At 36.6% G+C, this 20,001-nt stretch overlaps 1 protein-coding gene across 11 annotated transcripts in view; it reads right to left on the reverse strand.

The window, feature by feature from the left end:
• The window catches only part of SCMH1 (Scm polycomb group protein homolog 1), a 218,081-nt gene that overhangs the window by 118,220 nt on the left and 79,860 nt on the right, over positions 1–20,001 (reverse strand). For 9 of the 11 annotated variants that reach the window (XR_003121251.1, XM_025397710.1, XM_025397694.1 and 6 more), the window contains one exon: positions 12,062–12,296. Coding sequence is in view for 9 of the 11 variants with exons in the window: in XM_025397694.1 (XP_025253479.1) it covers positions 12,062–12,296 (235 nt within the window). In the remaining 2 variants the exon portion in view is untranslated. Of the gene's footprint in view, positions 1–12,057; positions 12,885–20,001 lie in introns of those variants that run through there. The other 2 variants (XM_025397717.1, XM_025397677.1) reach the window with 2 other exon arrangements.

A 20,001-nucleotide genomic window follows, 5' to 3' on the forward strand; every position in this document is an offset into this window, starting at 1 on the left:
AAGTCAAGGTAAAGCGACTTTTACCTTGTAAAAGTCCAAGGTAAAGTCACACAACTAAGGTAGTGAGTGGCTAAGTTAATATTACAAAGTCAGATCTCTTAATTCCAAACACAGGCTGCAAGTGCTCTGTGTTTACCAAGGATTTATTTTTTAAAACTTCATAAAGAACCATTTCTAAAGTGCTTCTAAGTGCTCCCAAGACTATGGGACCACTGGATAAGCTAGGGTCCATCTATTTAAACTGGCTAACTGATGAAACTGGATTTAAGTGTGGAGCAGCAGGCCGGGCACAGTGGCTTTCACCTGTAATCCCAGCATTTTGGGAGACTGAGACAGGAGGATCACTTCAGCCCAGAATTTAAAGACCAGCCTAGGCAACATAGTGAGACCTTGTTTTTACAAAAAATAGAAAAAATTAGCCAGGTGTGGTGGTGTGTGCTTGTATTCCCAGCTACGTGGGAGGCTCATGCAGGATTACTGCTGTAGCCTGGGGATGTCGAGGCTGCAGTGAGCTATGATTGTGCCACTGCATTCCAGCCTGAGTGACACAGCGAGACTCTGCCTCAATACATACATACATACATGTGGAGCAGCAGGACTATAATCTAATCATAGTCCATGCCCTCTCGTGGCAGGTAACAGAACAGCATTCACACCAGGAATTGATCAGTGATAGAAACATACAAAGGATTCCTTTCAAGTCACTGTATATACTACAGCATGTGACCAAATTTGCTAGGTAAGCAGTTTACACTGAGATCCTGACTCACTTGACCAGGGGCCTCAATAGAGGCTAACTTCTACTCTAGCTCAGTGACTCTCAAACTTGGACACTGGAATCCCCTGGGGAACATTAAAGAATACAACAGATCCACTCCCAGAAATTCTTATTTAACTGATCTGAAGTTAAGGCCTAGACCCTGAAAATTTTAAGAGCTCCCTAAGTGATTTTAACAGGTAGCCAAGTTTGAGAACTATGCTCTAGACAGCTCTCTTTAGAAGAAACAATCACAGTATTAAGTAGAAGAATCAGTCAGTAATAACACGGAGCTGTGAGGAGAAGAGTGGCAGCTTTGAGATAACTGAGGAGAATCATTCTACTCTACTACATGCTTTGTCCTTGGAGGACTCCTCTGCAAGGGAGTAATATCCCTTATGAGAACAGAACACACATACGTATACATATACACCATACAAGATTTTAATGGAAAAGGATGCTCTTCTAGAGCAATGTTTTCCAAATAAAGACCAGTTGTGCCAGAATCTCAGGACAGCCATTTTGCCATGCAGAATCCCAAGCCCCATTACCTAGAGCTTCTGATTCAGCAACTCTAGAAAGAAGTCCAGAGGAGGCCTGAGGAACATGAACACACATGCATATGTACAATTATATAATTTTATTTTTTAAATTTTATTTTGAAGTTATAAACCTAGAGAAAATAGCAAAAACTATATAATGAACAACTATGTACCCTTCAACTAGATGCAACAACTATTACCATTTTCCCACATCTGCTTTTCATCTACATATATTAATATACTTCCACTCCTGAACTATGTGAAAGTCGGAGATGTTACGACACTTCACCCCTAAATACAACAGTATATTTGAAAAAAGACATTCCCCTACAAAATTGCAGTATTATCACACTCAGGAAATTTAATTAAAAATATTCTTATTTGTCCCTAAAATGTTCTTTAAAACTGTTTGATTTTTAAATACAGGATCCAATCAAGAATTACATACTGCATTTGGTTGTCATGTTTCTTCAGTCTCCTTTAATGTAGAATTAATGTAGAAGAGTCCTGTTGCCCTTTGTTTGCTTTGTATGACACTGACATTTTTGAAGAGTCTGGATTATATTTTACAGAATGTCCCATAGTTTGGATTTCTTCTGATTTGTTTCCTCATGATTACATTCATGCTAAAGAGCTTATTTATTTATTTATTTAGAGATAGGGTCTTGCTCTGTTGCCCAGGCTGGTGTGCAGTGGTGCAAGGTTCACAGCATCCTTCAACTCCTGGGCTCAGGCGATCCTCCTGAGCAGCTAGGACTAAAGGTGTGCACCACCATACCTGTCCAATTTTTCTATTTTTTTGTAGTGATGGTGGGCTTGCTATATTGCCCAGGCTGGTCTTGAATTTCTGGCCTCAAGTAATCATCCCGCCTCAGCCTCCCAAAGTGCTGGCTAGGATTACAGGCATAAGCCGCTAGGCCTGGCCTGCTAAAGAGATTTGGTAAAAAATACTATACAGGTGATGTGGAGTATTTCTCATTGCAATACTGCAGGAGGCACATAATGTCAGTTTGTCTAATTATTGAAGATACAAAATTTGATCACATGTTAAGAGGTGACTGACAGTGTTCTTCACTGTAACTTCCCTTTGTAATTAATAGGCAATCAGTGGAGAGAAACTTTGAGACTGTGAATATCCTATTCCTCAGTATGTTTTTTTACCTAATGGTTTTAGCATTTATTGGTTACTCTTGCCTGACTCAATTATTTAAATAGTTGCAAAAAAGTAATTTTCTCTCATTCTTTCTACATATTTTTTTGAGACAGTGTTTCGCTTTGTCCCCCAGGCTGAAATTCAGTGTCAAGATCTTGGCTTACTGCAGCCTCAACTTCCCAGGCTCAGTCAATTCTTCCATTTCAGCCTCCTGAGTAGCTGGCACCACAGGTACGTGTCATCACGCCCAGATAATTTTTGTATTTTTTTGTAGGAACAGAGTTTCACCATGTTGCCCAGGCTGGTCTCAAACTCCTGAACTCATGTGATCCACCCATCTTGGCCTCCCAAAGTGCTGGGATTACAGGTGTGAGCCACTGTGCCCGGCCTCCTTCTTTCTATATTTATTGGCTGGCATTATGTAAAGGAGACTTCTTCCCTCCAACTTTAATTTTCTTTTTTTTTTTTTTTGAGAAGGGTCTTACTCTGTCACCCAGGCTGGAGTGCAATAGCATGATCATGGCTCACTTCAGCCTCGACCTCCCAGACTCAAGGGGATACTCCCACCTCAGCCTCCCAAGTAGCTGGGACCACAGGTGTGTCACACCATGTCCAGCTCATTTTTAATGTTTTCCGGTAGAGATGGGGGTCTTGCCATGTTGTTCAGGCTGGTCTCGAACTCCTAGGTTCAAGGGGTCCTCCTGCCTCTGCCTCCCGAAGTGTTGGGATTACAGGTGTATCAGGTGATTTTCAGAAACCAAACTCAAGGTGTCCTCATTGCTAATGAGATGTAATTGCTTCTAGGCCTGTTCAATGAACAGTGCTTGGAAAGCCATATGTATATACAAATACATATACAAGTCATATGTTACTTATATGTATTACTTGAATAGGAGGCATACATATATTTTAAAGGCCAGAGTAGATACAGATACTCTCCAATTCAAATCCAATACTATAGGGTTCTTCCTCATCTTTTTCCATATTAGAATCTTACTTATTCATTCACTCTATTTTCAGTATCAGAAAATTAGTCTCAGATGGCCATGCCAAAACCACAAACATTATTAAGAAGTCAGAATTTCGTTGCAGTCCATTTTTTCCTTAGAATATGCCCCATATTAAAGGTATACTGTGAAGGCTTCTATATTAAAAATTTATTTGAATTAATAGTTTTTTCAATGTTATGATATCCATTTGATTCAGTTTCGTTTGTTTCTAACCAATTTTAGAGTTTGCTTTGTTCATCTTTTTTAGTTAATTTTATTTATTAAGTAAAATATTTAATTCAAAAGTCAAAAGAATATTAAAAAGTATTCTCAAAAGCCTGATTCTTATCCCGGTACTTTCTACCTTATTCCAAGACATGCCTAATGGGTGACCTTTTCATTATTTTTTGGCTTGATATTCCTGTGTTTCTTTTTATAGAAATAAATTTAAAATATATAATCTCATGTGTTATATATGTGTGCATATGTGTATACAAACATATTTCCCCTTCTCTTTCTCAAGTTAGCGTATTATATATACTTTTTGCAATTTTCTTTTTTCACATTAATGATATATCTTAGAAATCACTCCATATTAGTTTATAGAGCTCTTCCTCATTCTATTTTATGGTTGAATGGTACTTCATTGTGTGAATGTACTATATTACATTCAATCAATCTCTTAATGTTGCAAAAAAAATAACCATGTGTATGTTGCTTTATTTTTGTGGAAGTATATCTTTAAAATCAAATTCCTGAAGTGGGATCCCTGGGTCAACTAATAAGTGCATATGTGGCTTTTCTCAGATACTGCTGAATTGTATGCCCTCCCTCTCCAGTGTGAATTGTACCATTCTGCATTTTCCCAGCAAAAAAAATGAGAACGCTTATTTCCCCACAGCCTTGCTGTCTACTCAAGCTTTTGAATTTTTGTCAATCTGGTAACAAAGAATGTCTCAGTGTGGTTTTAATCTGCAGTTATTTTATTAAGGGTGGTGTGTATTTTCATATGTCTGAGGACCATTTGTGTATCTTCTGTCAACTGTTCCTGCCTTAAAATCATTTTTCTATAGGTTTTAGTCTTTAAAAATTTTTCTATTTATGGGTGTTCTTTATGAATTAGGGAGATTTATCTGTGCTTTATGTTGCAAATATTTTCTCCCATTTATCATTTGTCTTTTAGCTTTGCTTGGAGTATTTCTTTTCTCTAAAAACGTTTTACAAAGTAAAATTTATTGGTCTATGTAGACTTTGAGTCATATTTAAAAAGGCTTTCCCCAACCCAAGTTTATAAAGGAATTTGTTTTCCTAGTACTCATATAGTCATTTTTTTAACATTTTGATCTCTAATGCACGTGCAGTTTATTCTGACATATGCTGTGATATATGGATTCAATTGTATCTTTTCCTAATGGTTATCAACTTATCCCAATGTCACTTATGAAAAAGTCAATTTTATCCAATTTAACATGCCAACCATCATGGACTGAATCTCCATCCCCCAAATTAATATGTTGAAGTCCTAATGCCCAATATAACTGTACCTGGAGACAGGGTTGTCAGGAGATGATGAAGGTTAAGTGAAGTCATGGGGTACAGCCCTAATTTGACAGAACTATGGCCTTATAAGAAGAGGAAGAACTCTCTCCCTCTCCCTCCACTTCTCTTCCTCTCTCCTTCCACTTCTCTCCCTCTCCCTCTACTTCTCTCCCTTCCTTCTTCCTTCTCCTGTGAGAACACAGTGAGAAGGCAGCCATAAGGTGGCTGTCTGCAAGCAAGAAGAGGACCCTCACTAGAAACCAATCCCGGCCAGAATCTTGACCTTGGACTTTCTAGCCTTTAGAACTATGAGAAAAAAAAATTCTGTTGTTTAAGCCAGACAGTCTGTGGTATTTCACTGGCAGCTCCAGCAAACTACGACACTACTTTTATCATATAGCAGATTTTCATATACAGTCAGATCTATCTCTGGATTTGCTATTTACTTTACACTGCTCAGCCTGTCTATTCACGTGCCAGTTCCATATAATTTTAATTATAGAGGCTTTAAAGTATGTTTTAATAGCTAATGGGATTACTCTCTGCACATTGCTCTTTTAGGAGTTCCTAGCTATTTTTGAATTATTATATGTACCTACAAATTTTATTATATTTACCTACAAATTTTCCTCATTGCTTTGCAGAGATCCATTTTTTCCATGTCATCATTTTCTTCCTGCTTGAAGGACTTCATTTAACACTTCTTGTAGTACTGATATGCTTGTGATTAATTCTCTAAGCTTTTGTATATGTCTGCAAACGTCTTCATTTCATTTTTATTTTTGAAAGACATTCTTGTTTGGTATAGAATTCTAGCTTAACAACTTCTTTTCCTTTTAGAACTTAAAAATGCTGCTCCACTGTATTCTGGCTTGCACTGTTTCTGACGAGAAGTTGCTGTCATTCTTTGATCTTCTGTATATCATGTGCTTGTTTTTCTCTCGCTGCTCTTAAGATTTTTCTCTTTATCATGGGTTTTCAGCAATTTGATAATGATGTGCCTTGTGTGGTTTATTTCATATTCCTCCTGCTTGGGGTTCATTGAGCTTCTCTGATTTGTGAAATTATAATTTTCATAGTATTCAACAATTTTTCAAGCATTATTTTTCTAATAACTACTTATATGCTCCCTATCTCTCCTTCAGGACTCCAGTTATATACGTTATAGACAACGTGAAGTTGTTCCATGGCTCACTGATGCTTTCTTTTTCAGTTCTTTTTCTATCTGTGTTTCATTTGGATAGTTTATACTGCTGTTTTTAAGTATGCTGATCTTCCTCCTGCAGCAATTCCAACAGTAATATGTTGTGGATCATTCAGTTTATTCATCACTTGAGATATTATATTGTATTTTCTACCTCTAAAGTTCAATTTGGTTCTTTTAAATCTAAATCCTACATTTCTCTACTCATAATTTCCTCTATTTTCTTGAACATATGCAATATAAACAACTGCTTTAATGTCCTTGCCTATTAATTCTATAATCTGTGTGATTTCTGGATTCTTATTATAATTGGTTAGTTTTTCTTTTTCTTGTTTGCATGCCTGGTAATTTTTTATTGTGGTAAAATACGTATCAAATTTATAGTTTTAATCATTTTAAAGTGTACAGTTCTGTGACATTAAGTGTATTCACATTATTGGGCAACTATCACCACCATCCATCTCCAGAACATTTTCATTTTCCCCAGCTGAAACTTTGTACCTATTATTAACCTCTTCACTTCCTCCTCCCCGAGATCCTGGCAATAACTATTGTACTTTCTGTTTCTATAAATTTGATTTCTCTAGATATCTCATCTAAGTGAAATCATACAATATTTGTGCTTTTATAACTGGCTTATTTCACTTAGCATGTCTTCAAGGTTCACCTATGTTGTAGCATGTGTTATAATTTCCTTCCTCTTTAAGGCTGAATAATATTCCCATTGCATCTCTCTCTCTTCCCCACCCCACTCTCTTTCTGTGTGTACATATGTGTGAACATTTTCTTTATCCATTCTTCCATCAACGGACACTTGAGTGGCTTCCACCTTTTGGCTATTGTGACTAATGCTGCTAAACATGGGTTTTCAACTATCTGCCCAAGTTCCTGCTTTCAGTTCTTCTGAGTATATACCCAGAAATGGAACTGCTGAATCATAGAATTCTACTTTTACTTTATTATATTATATTTTAAGTACTAGAGTACATGTACACAATGTGTAGGCTTGTTACATATGTATACATGTACCATGTTGGTGTGCTGCACCCATTAACTCGTCATTTACATTAGGTATGTCTCCTAATGCTATCTCTCCCCCAAGCCCCCACCCCGCAACAGGCCCCGGTGTGTGATGTTCCCCTTACTGTGTCCAAATGTTCATTGTTCAGTTCCCACCTATGAGTGAGAACATGTGGTGTTTGGTTTTTTGTCCTTATGATAGTTTGCTGAGAATGATGGTTTCCAGCTGCATCCATGTCCCTACAAAGGACATGCACTCATTCTTTTTTATGGCTGCATAGCATTCCATGGTGTCTATGTGCCACATTTTCTTAATCCAGTCTGTCATTGATGGACATTTGGGTTGGTTCCAAGTCTTTGTTATTGTGAATAGTGCTGCAATAAATATACGTGTGCATGTGTCTTTATAACAGCATGATTTATAATCCTTTGGGTATATACCCAGTAATGGGATGGCTGGGTCAAATGGTATTTCTAGTTCTAGACCCCTGAAGAATCGCTACACTGTCTTCCACAATGGTTGAACTAGTTTACAGTCCCACCAACAGTGCAAAACTGTTCCTATATCTCCACATCCTGTCCAGCACCTGTTGTTTCCTGACTTTTTAATGATTACCATTCTAACTGGTGTGAGATGGTATCTCATTATGGTTTTGATTTGCATTTCTCTGATGACCAGTGATGATGAGCATTTTTTCGTATGTCTGTTGGCTGCATAAATGTCTTCTTTTGAGAAATGTCTGTTCATATCCTTTGCCCACTTTTTGATGGGGTTGTTTTCTTCTTGTAAATTTGTTTGAGTTCTTTGTAGGTTCTGGATATTAGCTCCGGGTCAGATGGTAGATTGCAAAAATTTTCTCCCATTCTGTAGGTCGCCTGTTCACTCTGATGATAGTTTCTTTTGCTGTGCAGAAGCCCTTTAATTTAATTAGATCCCGTTTGTCAATTTTGGCTATTGTTGACATTGCTTTCGGTGTTTTAGACATGAAGTCCTTCCCCATGCCTATGTCCTGAATGGTATTCCCTAGGTTTTCTTCTAGGGTTTTTATGGTTTTAGGTCTAACATTTAAGTCTTTAATACATTTTGAATTAATTTTTGTATAAGGTATAAGGAAGGTATTCAGTTTCAGCTTTCCACATATGGCTAGCCAGTTTTCCCAGCACCATTTATTAAATAGGGAATCCTTTCCCCATTTCTTGTTTTTGTCAGGTTTGTCAAAGATCAGATGGCTGTAGATGTGTGGTATTATTTCTGAGGGCTCTGCTCTGTTCAATTGGTCTGTATCTCTGTTTATAAACAGAACCACAGACAAAAACCACATGATTATCTCAATGGATGCAGAAAAGGCCGTTGACAAAATTCAACAGCCCTTCATGCTAAAAACTCTCAATAAATTCGGTATTGATGGAACGTATCTCAAAATAATAAGAGCTATTTATGACAAACGCACAGCCAATATCATACTGAATGGGCAAAAACTGGAAGCATTCCCCTTAAAAACTGGCACAAGACAGGGATGCCCTCTCTCACCACTCCTATTCAACATAGTGTTGGAAGTTCTGGCTAGGGCAATCAGGCAAGAGAAAGTAATAAAGGGTATTCAATTAGGAAAAGAAGTAGTCAAATTGTCCCTGTTTGCAGATGACATGATTGTATATTTAGAAAACCCCATCGTCTCAGCCCAAAATCTCCTTAAGCTGATAAGCAACTTCAGCAAAGTCTCAGGATACAAAATTAATGTGCAAAAATCACAAGCATTCTTATACACCAATAACAGACAAACAGAGAGCCAAATCATGAATGAACTCCCATTCACAATTACTTCAAAGAGAATAAAATACCTAGGAATCCAACATATAAGGGATGTGAAGGACCTCTTCAAGGAGAACTACAAACCACTGCTCAACGAAATAAAAGAGGACACAAACAAATGGAAGAACATTCCACGCTCATGGATGGGAAGAATCAATATCGTGAAAATGGCCATACTGCCCAAGGTAATTTATAGATTCAATGCCATCCCCATTAAGCTGCCAATGACTTTCTTCACAGAATTGGAAAAAACTACTTTAAAGTTCATATGGAACCAAAAAAGAGCCCGCATTGCCAAGACAATCCTAAGCTAAAAGAACAAAGCTGGAGGCATCACGCTACCTGACTTCAAACTATACTACAAGGCTACAGTAACCAAAACAGCATGGTACTGGTACCAAAACAGAGATATAGACCAATGGAACAGAATAGAGCCCTCGGAAATAATACCTCACATCTACAACCATCTAATCTTTGACAAACCTGACAAAAACAAGAAATAGGGAAATGATTCCCTATTTAACAAATGCTGCTGGGAAAACTGGCTAGCCATAAGTAGAAAGCTGAAACTGGATCCCTTCCTTACTCCTTATACAAAAATTAATTCACGATGGATTAGAGACTTAAATGTTAGACCTAAAACCATAAAAACCCTAGAAGAAAACCTAGGGAATACCATTCAGGACATAGGCACGGGGAAGGACTTCATGTCTAAAACACCAAAAGCAATGGCAACAAAAGCCAAAATTGACAAATGGGATCTAATTAAACTACAGAGCTTCTTCACAGCAAAAGAAAGTACCATCAGAGTGAAGAGGAAACTTACAGAATGGGAGAAAATTTTTGCAATCTACTCATCTGAGAAAGGACTAATATCCAGAACCTACAAAGAACTCAAACAAATTTACAAGAAAAAAACAAACAACCCCATCAAAAAGTGGGCAAAGGATATGAATAGACACTTCTCAAAAGAAGACATTTATGCAACCAACAGACACATGAAAAAATGCTCATCATCACTGGTCATCAGAGAAATGCAAATCAAAACCATAATGAGATACCATCTCACACCAGTCAGAATGGTAATCATTAAAAAGTCAGGAAATGACAGGTGCTGGAGAGGATGTGGAGAAATAGGAACACTCTTACACTGTTGGTGGGACTGTAAACTAGTTCAACCATTGTGGAAGACAGTGTAGTGATTCCTCAAGGGTCTAGAACTAGAAATACCATTTGACCCAGCCATCCCATTACTGGGTATATACCCAAAGGATTGTGAATCATGCTGCTATAAAGACACATGCATGTATGTTTACTGCAGCACTATTCACAACAGTAAAGACGTGGAACCAACCCAAATGTCCATCAATGACAGACTGGATTAAGAAAATGTGGCACATATACACCATGGAATACTATGCAGCCATAAAAAAGGATGAGTTTGTGTCCTTTGTAGGGACATGGATGCAGCTGGAAACCATCATTCTCAGCAAACTATCGCAAGAACAGAAAACCAAATGCTGCATGTTCTCACTCATAGGTGGGAACTGAACAATGAGATTACTTGGACACAGTAAGGGGAACATCACACACCAGGGCCTGTTGTGGGTTGGGGGGATGGGGGAGGGATAGCATTAGGAGACATACCTAATGTAAATGATGAGTTAATGGGTGCAGCACACCAACATGGCACATGTATACATATGTAACAAACCTGCATGTTGTGCACATGTACCCTAGAACATAAAGTATAATAAAAAAAAAAAAGAAAAAAAAATGATACCACAAGAGTACAATCAACAAAATATAATTTTAGGAAATTTAAAAGACAAATGACTTAGGTTTTTAAACAAGTAAACTGCAAGAAAAAAATGAGAGCAGAGGAGAACTCGTAGATTTAAAGAAACTTAAAGGACATATCAACTAACTGCAGTGTGTGGATTCTAATTGGATTCTGATTTGAAAAACTGATATAAATGAGACAGACAGGGAGAGAGAGAGAGAGACAGACAATTCGGAAAATTTAAACACATTAAAATACTTGTTGATATTAAGAAATTATCATTGGCTTATTTATACATGATAACAGTATGGTATGTTTAAGACATCCTTGCCCATGACAGAGACATACTAAATACTTTCATGATACAATGATACTATGTTTAACAATTGGAGGTGGGGACAGAAAGTGTATATAAGTATAGATAAAACTATATTGACTTCAACAATGAAGGTTACACGAGCATTCACTATGCTATTTTTCTCTTACCTTTTTATATGTTTGAAATTTTTACATTACAATTGTTTTTTTAACGGGGGAAAACATTAAATAAGTACCTAGGGAGCCCAAGATACATGCTCTCCAACTCTCAATCTAGCACAGCTTCCTTAGAGAAAATATAGCCGAAGTCCATAATCTAACTCTCTCGGTCCCCCATTGAGATTCCCTATAATAGTGATTGACAGTAACTGAAAAGAAGGGCTGAATCCCTCAGATTTATTAAGGCAAAAGCTGGAGGGGGATCTTATCTGGAAAGAAAAACCTAGTGGGGGTATCATATTTTAAAAAATGATTTTCATGTAATAATGGATTCAAAGTGAGAAAACTCCAAGGACCAGGTGAGAATTAGTGAGAAAGGAGATAAGAGATCCTTATAATAGTCATGCTTTCTACTGGCAGATTTTCTCTCAATTCTTGTCATCATGATAGGGTTTGGTGAAAGCTTTATGCTTTTTGAGATAGGTTAAATGGCAAGACCTCCTTCCATTCTCTCTCTCAGGTAAATGGGCACCGGCCAAGAAGAACAAAAGGTGTGATTTCTTGTCAGAAATAATTTGGGAGAAGCCTGGTTATCATAAGCTAATGCAGAGATGGAGATGTCCAAATTGCGCAGCTTGTTTCATTTTGGGTGGGCCTTTTTAGGAGACTATATGAAAAATAAGGGATAAGCAGGGGAACCTAGGCTTTCCCATATTAGAATGTTCAGTTTTTGGAAGCTAACTATTAATAATTGGCTAGAAAGAGTTTGGGTTTACCTACTCACCAAGAGGTGGCTGTAGCATACCCCCATTCTTTTCACAGTTCCCAATAGGCTGAATTTCAGCTGAGTCAACCAGCCGCCAGAAGTCATTTTTGTTGTCACTCCCATCAAGGCGCAGGCGAAGGCGGGCACCTGTCAGTCCAACTACTGTGGCAATACAGGTGGATGTGGTGTTCCTGGGGTCCTGTGCTTCCAATTTCATACTGATCTTGAATTCGTTGCTTGGAGGTGTGTAGGACTGGGAAAAACAAGGCATGAGGTTTAGACAGATTAACAGTAAACCCCCAAAATTCATGTTTTGGATTCAGATTGGTTATAGCTGGGCCAGGGACAACCAACTGAATTATTCCCTAATAATTAAGAAAGGTTTCATGCAAAAGAAACAACGAAAGGTAAGATGAAGGGTAAAAAATTACTTTCCAATGAAGCATCAAATAGACCCATACCAGTTAAAAAAAAAAAGGACAAGAATGTCTTATATAGGCCAGTTAATTAAATGTTTTCTCATCCTATAATTCTCTAACTCCCTACCCTTCCAGGTAGGGACTTTTTAGTCCCTTTTTAGTCTTTTTAGGACTACTACGTCCTATTAAACTACAATATTCTTTGTGTCTCTTTGTGGAATATTTTAGTATATTGATGTGTATATCTACCACAGAGACTACTGGAGGTTAATTTTTTCTTATTTCGACAATAACTTACTAATCAATTCATACAATTGACATACAATAAACTATACACTTTAGTAAGTCTTGACATATGTATATGCCCATGCTACCATATACACCATATAAACCTGTGAAAGCATCACCACAATAAAAATAATGAACATGGCAAGTTCTCACATGCTCTTTTGTAATCTCTTCTTCTGGCCCCTCCAGGACCTCTGTACCCAGGCAACCAATGGTTTACTTTCTATCACTGTAGATTGCTTTGCATTTTCTAGTCTTAAAAGGAATCACAGAAGATGTACTTTCTTTTTTGCCTAGCTTCTTTCACTCAGCATAACTACTCTGATATTCAACCATATTAATAATTCATTTCCTTTTACTGTTGAGCAGTATAACCGTGCTGATGGAGATATGGTTTGCTAAAGCGGCTAGAAACATTTAAGTACAAAATTTCGTGTAGGGAAATACACTTTCTTTCTTCTTGCACAAATACCTAGGAGTGAAAAGGCTGGATCATATGGTAGGTATATGTTTAAATCACAAAACAGAAAATTAACCATTTTAAGGTATATAATTCTATGATTTTTAGAATATTCTCAGAGTTGTGTAAACACCATTCCTATCTAATTTTATAACATTTCCATAATCCCCCCAAAATGAACCCCATGCCCCAGTGGAGTCATTCCCCACTACCCTCTCAGCTCAGGCCCTAGAAACCATTAATCTACTTTCTGTTTCCATGGATTTACCTATTCTGGACATTTCATACAGATGTAATTATATGATGTGTGGCCAATATGTGAATAATTTCTTTCATTTAGCAAAATGGATTCAAGTTTCACCCATGTCAGTGAGTGTATCAGTACTTCATTCCTTTTCATTGACGAACAATATTCCATTGTATGGATATACATTTTGCTTACTCATTCATCAGCTGATGGACATTTGGGTTGTTTCCTCTTTTTGGCTATTATGAATAATGATGTGATGAACATTTACGGTATATTTTTCTGTGGACATGTTTTCTATTTTCTTAGGCATATACTTATGAGTGAAACTGCTGGGTCATGTGGTAACTCTGTTTAACATTTTGGGTAACCTCTGAACTGTCTTCTCAAGTGGCTACAGGATTTCATAATTTCACCACCAATGTACGAGGGTTCCAGTTTCTACACATCCTCAGCAACATTTGCCATTGTTTGTCTTTTTGATGTTAGAGTCATCTAGTCAATGTGATGTATATCTCATTGCAGTTTTGATTAGCATTTCTTTAATGACTACTGAGTATCTTTTATGTTCCTAACTGGTCATCTGTATATATTTGGAGAAATACCTATTCAAATTCTTTGTCCATTTTAAAATCATGTTGTCTTTTAATTCCCAGTTTTGTTTTGTTTTTGTTTTTTGGTTTTTTTTGAGATGGAGTCTTGCTCTACTATTGCCCAGGCTGGAGTGCAGTGGGTCACTGCAAACTCTGCCTCCCGGATTCACAACATTCTCCTGCCTCAGCCTCCCAAGGCAGGGACTACAGGCACCCGCCACCGCACCCGGATAATTTTTTGTCTTTTTCGTAGAGATGGGGTTTCACCATGTTAGCCAGGATGGTCTCGATCTCCTGACCTCGTGATCCACCCACCTCGGCCTCCCAAAGTGCTGGGATTACAAGTGTGAGCCACTGCGCCCAGCCTAATTCCCGAGTTTTAAGAGTTCTTTCTATATTCTGGATACAAGTCCTTTACCAGATATATAATTTGCAAATATTTTCTCCCATTGCGTGGGTTGTCCTTTTCACTTTTTTGATGGTGTGGAAACAAAAATCTTTTAATTTTGATGAAGTTTAAGTTATCTATGTTTTCTTTTGTTGTTTATGTTTCTGGTGTTGTATTATCTAATCCAAGGTCATGAAGATTTCCTCCTATGTTTCTTTTAAAGAGTTTTGTAGTTTTAACTCTTACATTTAGGTCCATGATCCTCATGAAGTTAATTTTTGTATATGGCATAGAGGTAGGGTCCAACTTCACTTTTTTCTATGTGGATAAGCAGCTGTTCCTGCACCAGTTGTTGAAAAACCCATTGAACTGTCTTGGTATCCTGGTGAAAAATCAATCGACCAAAAATTGGTGGGTCAATTTCTGTACTCTCAATTTTAATTCATGGATGTGTACGTCTATCTTCCTGCCAGAACCATGACATGTTAAGTACTGTAGCTTTGTAGTAAGTTTTGAAATCAGGAAATGTGAATGCTTTAGCTTTGTTCTCTCTTTTCACGATTGCTATGGCTATTCTGGGTCTCTTCTAAGAATTTTAGCACCAATTTGTCAATTTCTGCAAAAAAGGCAGCTGGGATTTTGACAGAGATTGTGTTGAATCTACAGATCAATTTGGAAAATAATGCTGTCAGTTATGTCATTTGCAAGTATAGTCATGTTCCACATAATGACGTCTGGTCAACAATAGACTATATATAGATTGTGGTCCCATAAGATTACAATGGAGCTAAAAAATTCCAGCATCCTAGTTATACTACAGCTGTTTTAAGGTCCTACAGCAACATATTACTCACATTTGTGGTGATGCTGGTGTAAAAACACCTACTGTGCTGCAAGCTGTATAAAAGTATAGCACATACAATTATGTACAGTACATAATACTTGATAACAAATTACTATGTTGCTGGTTTATGTGTTTAATATATATTTTTAATCATTATTTTAGAGTGTATTCTTTATACAAAAATAAAAGTTAACTAAAAAAACAGACTCAGGCAGCTCCTTCAGAAGGTATTCCAGAAGAAGGCATTGTTACCATAGGAAATTACAGCTCCATCCATGCATGTAACTGCCCCTGAAGACCTTCCAGTAGGCTCAGAAGTAGAAGTGGAAGACAGTGATACTGATGATCCTGAGTCTGTGTAGGCCTAGGGTAATGTATGTGTTTGTCTTAAGTTTTGTAACAAAAAGAGTTTAAAAGGTAAAAAAAAAAATTAAAATTAAAAAAGTAAAAATTATTTTTGTACACCTGTACAATGTGTTTTAAGCTAAGTATTATTACAAGAGTCAAAAAGTTAAAAAATTTAAGTTTATAAAGTGAAAAAGTTACAGTAAACTAAGGTTAACTCCTTACTGAAGAAAAATGTTTAAACAAATTTAGTGTAGCCTGGGTGTACGTGTTCATAACGTTGACAGTGGTATGCAATAATCTCCTAGGCCTTCATGTTCATTCACCACTCACTCATTGACTCACTCACAGCAATTTCCAGTCCTACAAGCTCCATTCATGGTAAGTGCCTGATACAGGTGTACAAGTGTTAGTATACCTTTTATACCGTATATTTTTTTACTGTACCTTTTCCAAGTTTAGATATGTTTACGTAGACGAATATCATTGTGTTACAACTACCTACAGTATTCAGTATAGTAACATGCTGGACAGTTTTGTAGCCTAGGAAGAATAGGCTATGGCCTAGGTGTGTAGTAGGCTATAGCAACCAGGTTTGTGCAAGTATATTCTATGTTCGCACGACGATGAAATTGCTTAACAATTCATTTCTTAGAGCATATCCCTATCGTTAAGAAATGCAAAACTATTCTCTCATAGTCTGTGACCTGTATTTTTGTTCTCTTACCAGTATCTTTTGAAGAGCAGAAGTTCTTAAGTTTGACAAAGTGCACTCTATTTTTTTAATGAATCAAAATTTTGGTCAAGCATCTTCTAAAGTTTCCTTTATATAAATTTTGCATATTTGTTAGTTCCACCCCTGCCCCACCCAAAGTAGCTGAACCATTTTGCATTTTCACCAGCAGCATATGAAAGTTCCATTTATTCTACATCTTTGCCACTATTTAATATGGTCAGCCTTTTGAAAATCTGAGCCATTTAAATAAATGTATAGTGATAGCTTACTAATCACTTTTAATTTGTATTTCCCTAATGAAATAATGGTATTGAGCATCTCTATTCATGTACTTTCTTGTCCTGTATACATTTTCCTTGGTGTTTGTTCTAATCTTTCAATCCAGATCCCTTTTATTTCTTTTTCTGGCCTATTTGCATTGGTAGTACAATACTGAATAAAAGTGGCATGAGCAGATATCCTTGTCTTGTTCCTGACCTTAAGGGGAAAGCATTTAGCCTTTTCGCCATTAAGTATGATATTATTAAATGCCCTTTATGATATTAATAAATGCCCTTTAGAGTTTAGGATTTAGAAAGTTCCCTTCTATTTCTAGTTTGGTGAGCGTTTTTAGTTTTTATTTAGTAATAGACATTTAATTTTGTGAAATGCCTTTTCTGCATCTATTGAGACAATAGTAGTTTTTTTCTTTAGCATGTGTACATATGGTAAATTCCACTGATTAATTTTTGAAATTGAAGCCAACTTTGCATTCCTAGAATTAACCCCACTTGGTCATGATGAGTTATTCTTTTTACATATTGTTAAATTTTTTCCCTTCAATTTTACTTAAAATGTTTACATTTATTTTCATGTATGATATGGCTGCACAGTTTTCTTTTCTTTCAATGTCTTTGCTTGGTTTTGGTATCAGAAATGTTTGCCTTCATAGAATGAGTTAGGACATATCCTTTTCTGTTAAATTTTCTAGAAGAGTCAATACAGAATTCGTAATATTTTTTCCTCAAATGTTTGAAACACCAGTAAAGTTGGGACACCCAAAGTGTTGGGATTACAGCTGTGAGCCACTGTGCCCGGTCCTCTGTCATTTGTGATGTTGGTGATTTGTGTCTTCTTTTATTCTTGATTACTCTAGTTACAGGTTTATCACTTTTATTTGTTTTTGCAAAGAACCAGCTTTTGGTTTCAGTGGCTTTTTCTCTATATTTTTATTTCACTGATTTATACTCTAATCTTTATTACTTGCTTTTCTCCGCTTAATTTGAAATTAACTTGCTCTTTTTTTCTCCCTACTTTTCTAAAGTGGAAACTGAGGTCATTAATTGAGCTGCTTTAGCACCACCCCACAAATTCTGAAATGTTCTTTCGTTTTCATTGAGTTGAAAATACTTTCTAATGTTCCTTTCAGTTTCTAAGTACTCATGGAGTATTTAAAAATGTGTTACTTAGTTTTCAAATACATGGAGATTTTCCAGATAACTTCCCACCATTGTTTTTTAATTTAATTTCCTTACAATCAGAGAACATACTTTTGTTGTTGTTTTTGAGACAGAGTCTCACTCTGTCACCCAGGCTAGAGTGCAGTGCCATGATTCGGCTCAGTGCAACCTCCACCTCCCGGGTTCAAGCCATTCTCCTGACTCAACCTCCCGAGTAGCCGGGATTACAGGTGCCACCACGCCTATTTTTTGTATTTTTAGTAGAGATGAGGTTTCACCATGTTGGCCAGGCTGGTCTTGAACTCCTGAGTTCAGATGATCTGCCTGCCTTGGCCTCCTCAAGTGCAGGGATTACAGGCACAAGCCACTGCACCTGGCCAGATAACATGTTTTGTATTGCTTAAATCCTCTTAAATTTCTCAAGCCCTAGAAAAAAGAAAGAAAGAAAAATTCTGAAGCCTCATTTAATGGTGCAGAATGTGGTCTATCATGATAAATGTTCTGCATGCACCTGGAAAGAATGTGTATTCTACATATGTTGGACAGTATTCTATATATGTCAGTTAGATCAAGTTAATTCATAGTGTTGTTCAAATCCACCATATATTTGCTGATTTTTTTTCTCTACTTGTTCTTTTATTATATAGAAAGGAGTATTAAAAGTCTGACTATAGATAATTTTGGATTTATCTGTTTCTCCTACTAGTTCTATTGGTTTTTGCTTCATGTCAGGATTTGTCTGATTCCTTTATCATTATAAAATTAACTTCCTTAACCCTGTTAATATTATTTGGTTTGAAGTGTACTTTGATATTAATATAGCCATTTCACCTTTATTATGGCTAATGTCAGCATGGTATATCATCTTCATACATTTACTTTTAATCTATTTAAAGCATAATTTTTCCAATCATAGCAAGCTCAATAGTAAAGAAACATAAAACATGCGTAAGTTTTTGAAGGCAGTATATAATTGGGTTTTGCTTTTTATCCAATGTGCCAATTTCCGCTTTTTAACATTTAGACCATTTATATTTGATTACTGATATAGCTGGGTTTAAATAAAACATCTTGCTATTTTTTCCCATTATTCTAGTGGTTGCATCAGAGTTTACAGTACAAACATCTTTAACTTACCAGTCTATCTTATCAAGTAAGATAGTACTACTTCATGCATGAGAACCTTGTAATATACCTAAGATTCCTCCCTTCCTGCCTTTGTGCTACTCTTATCATACATTTTACTTATATATATCATCCTCACAATATATGGGTTATTATTGTCTACACAATTACCTTTTACACAGATTTAAATAAGAAAACATCTTATATATCTAGGCTTGTAATGACAATTTCCAGTGACCTTCATTTCTTTGTATAGATCTGTTATTTCATTTGATATCATTTTCTTCCAGCTTGATGAACCTCCTTTAACATTCTTGAGGTTGAGTCTGTGAGTGATGAATTCCTTCAGCTTTTGTAAATCTAAAAATATCTTTATTTCTTTCACCTTTGTGTTTGAAAGACATCTTTGCTGGCTGCAGTAGTCCAAGTTGACAGGTTTTTGGTTTTTTTTTAGTACTGTCAAGGTATTGTTCAATTTTGTTCTTGCTTATATTATTTCTAACAAGAAATATAATTCTTACATTAGTTATCCTGTATATAAAGTGTCTTTTTTCTCTGGCTGCTGTTGAGTTTTCTCTATCAATGGTTTTATGCAATTTGATTATGATATGCCTCAGAGTAGTTTTCTTCTTATTATTCTTTGGGATTCCTTGAATTTCTTGATTCTGTGGACCTAGAGTTTTATTTTATTTATTTATTTATCTATTTATTTATTTATTTTGAGATGGAGTTTCGCTCTGTAACCCAGGCTGGAGTGCAGTTGCACGATCTCAGCTCACTACAAGCTCTGTGTCCCAGGTTCACGTCATTCTCCTGCTCAGCCGCTCAAGTAGCTGGGACTACAGCTGCCCACCACCACACCCGGCTAATTTTCTTGTATTTTCAGTAGAGATGGGGTTTCACCGTGTTAGTCAGGATGGTCTCAATCTCCTGACCTCACGATCTGCCCACCTTGGCCTCCCAAAGTGCTGGAATTACAGGCATGAGCCACCGTGGCCGGCCGTTATTTTTAATTTTGGAAAAATTTTAGCCATTATTTCTTCAAATATTTTTTCTATCCCCCATCACTTCTCT

This window comes from Theropithecus gelada, chromosome 1 (genome assembly GCF_003255815.1).
Source record: "Theropithecus gelada isolate Dixy chromosome 1, Tgel_1.0, whole genome shotgun sequence".
NCBI lineage: Eukaryota > Metazoa > Chordata > Mammalia > Primates > Cercopithecidae > Theropithecus > Theropithecus gelada.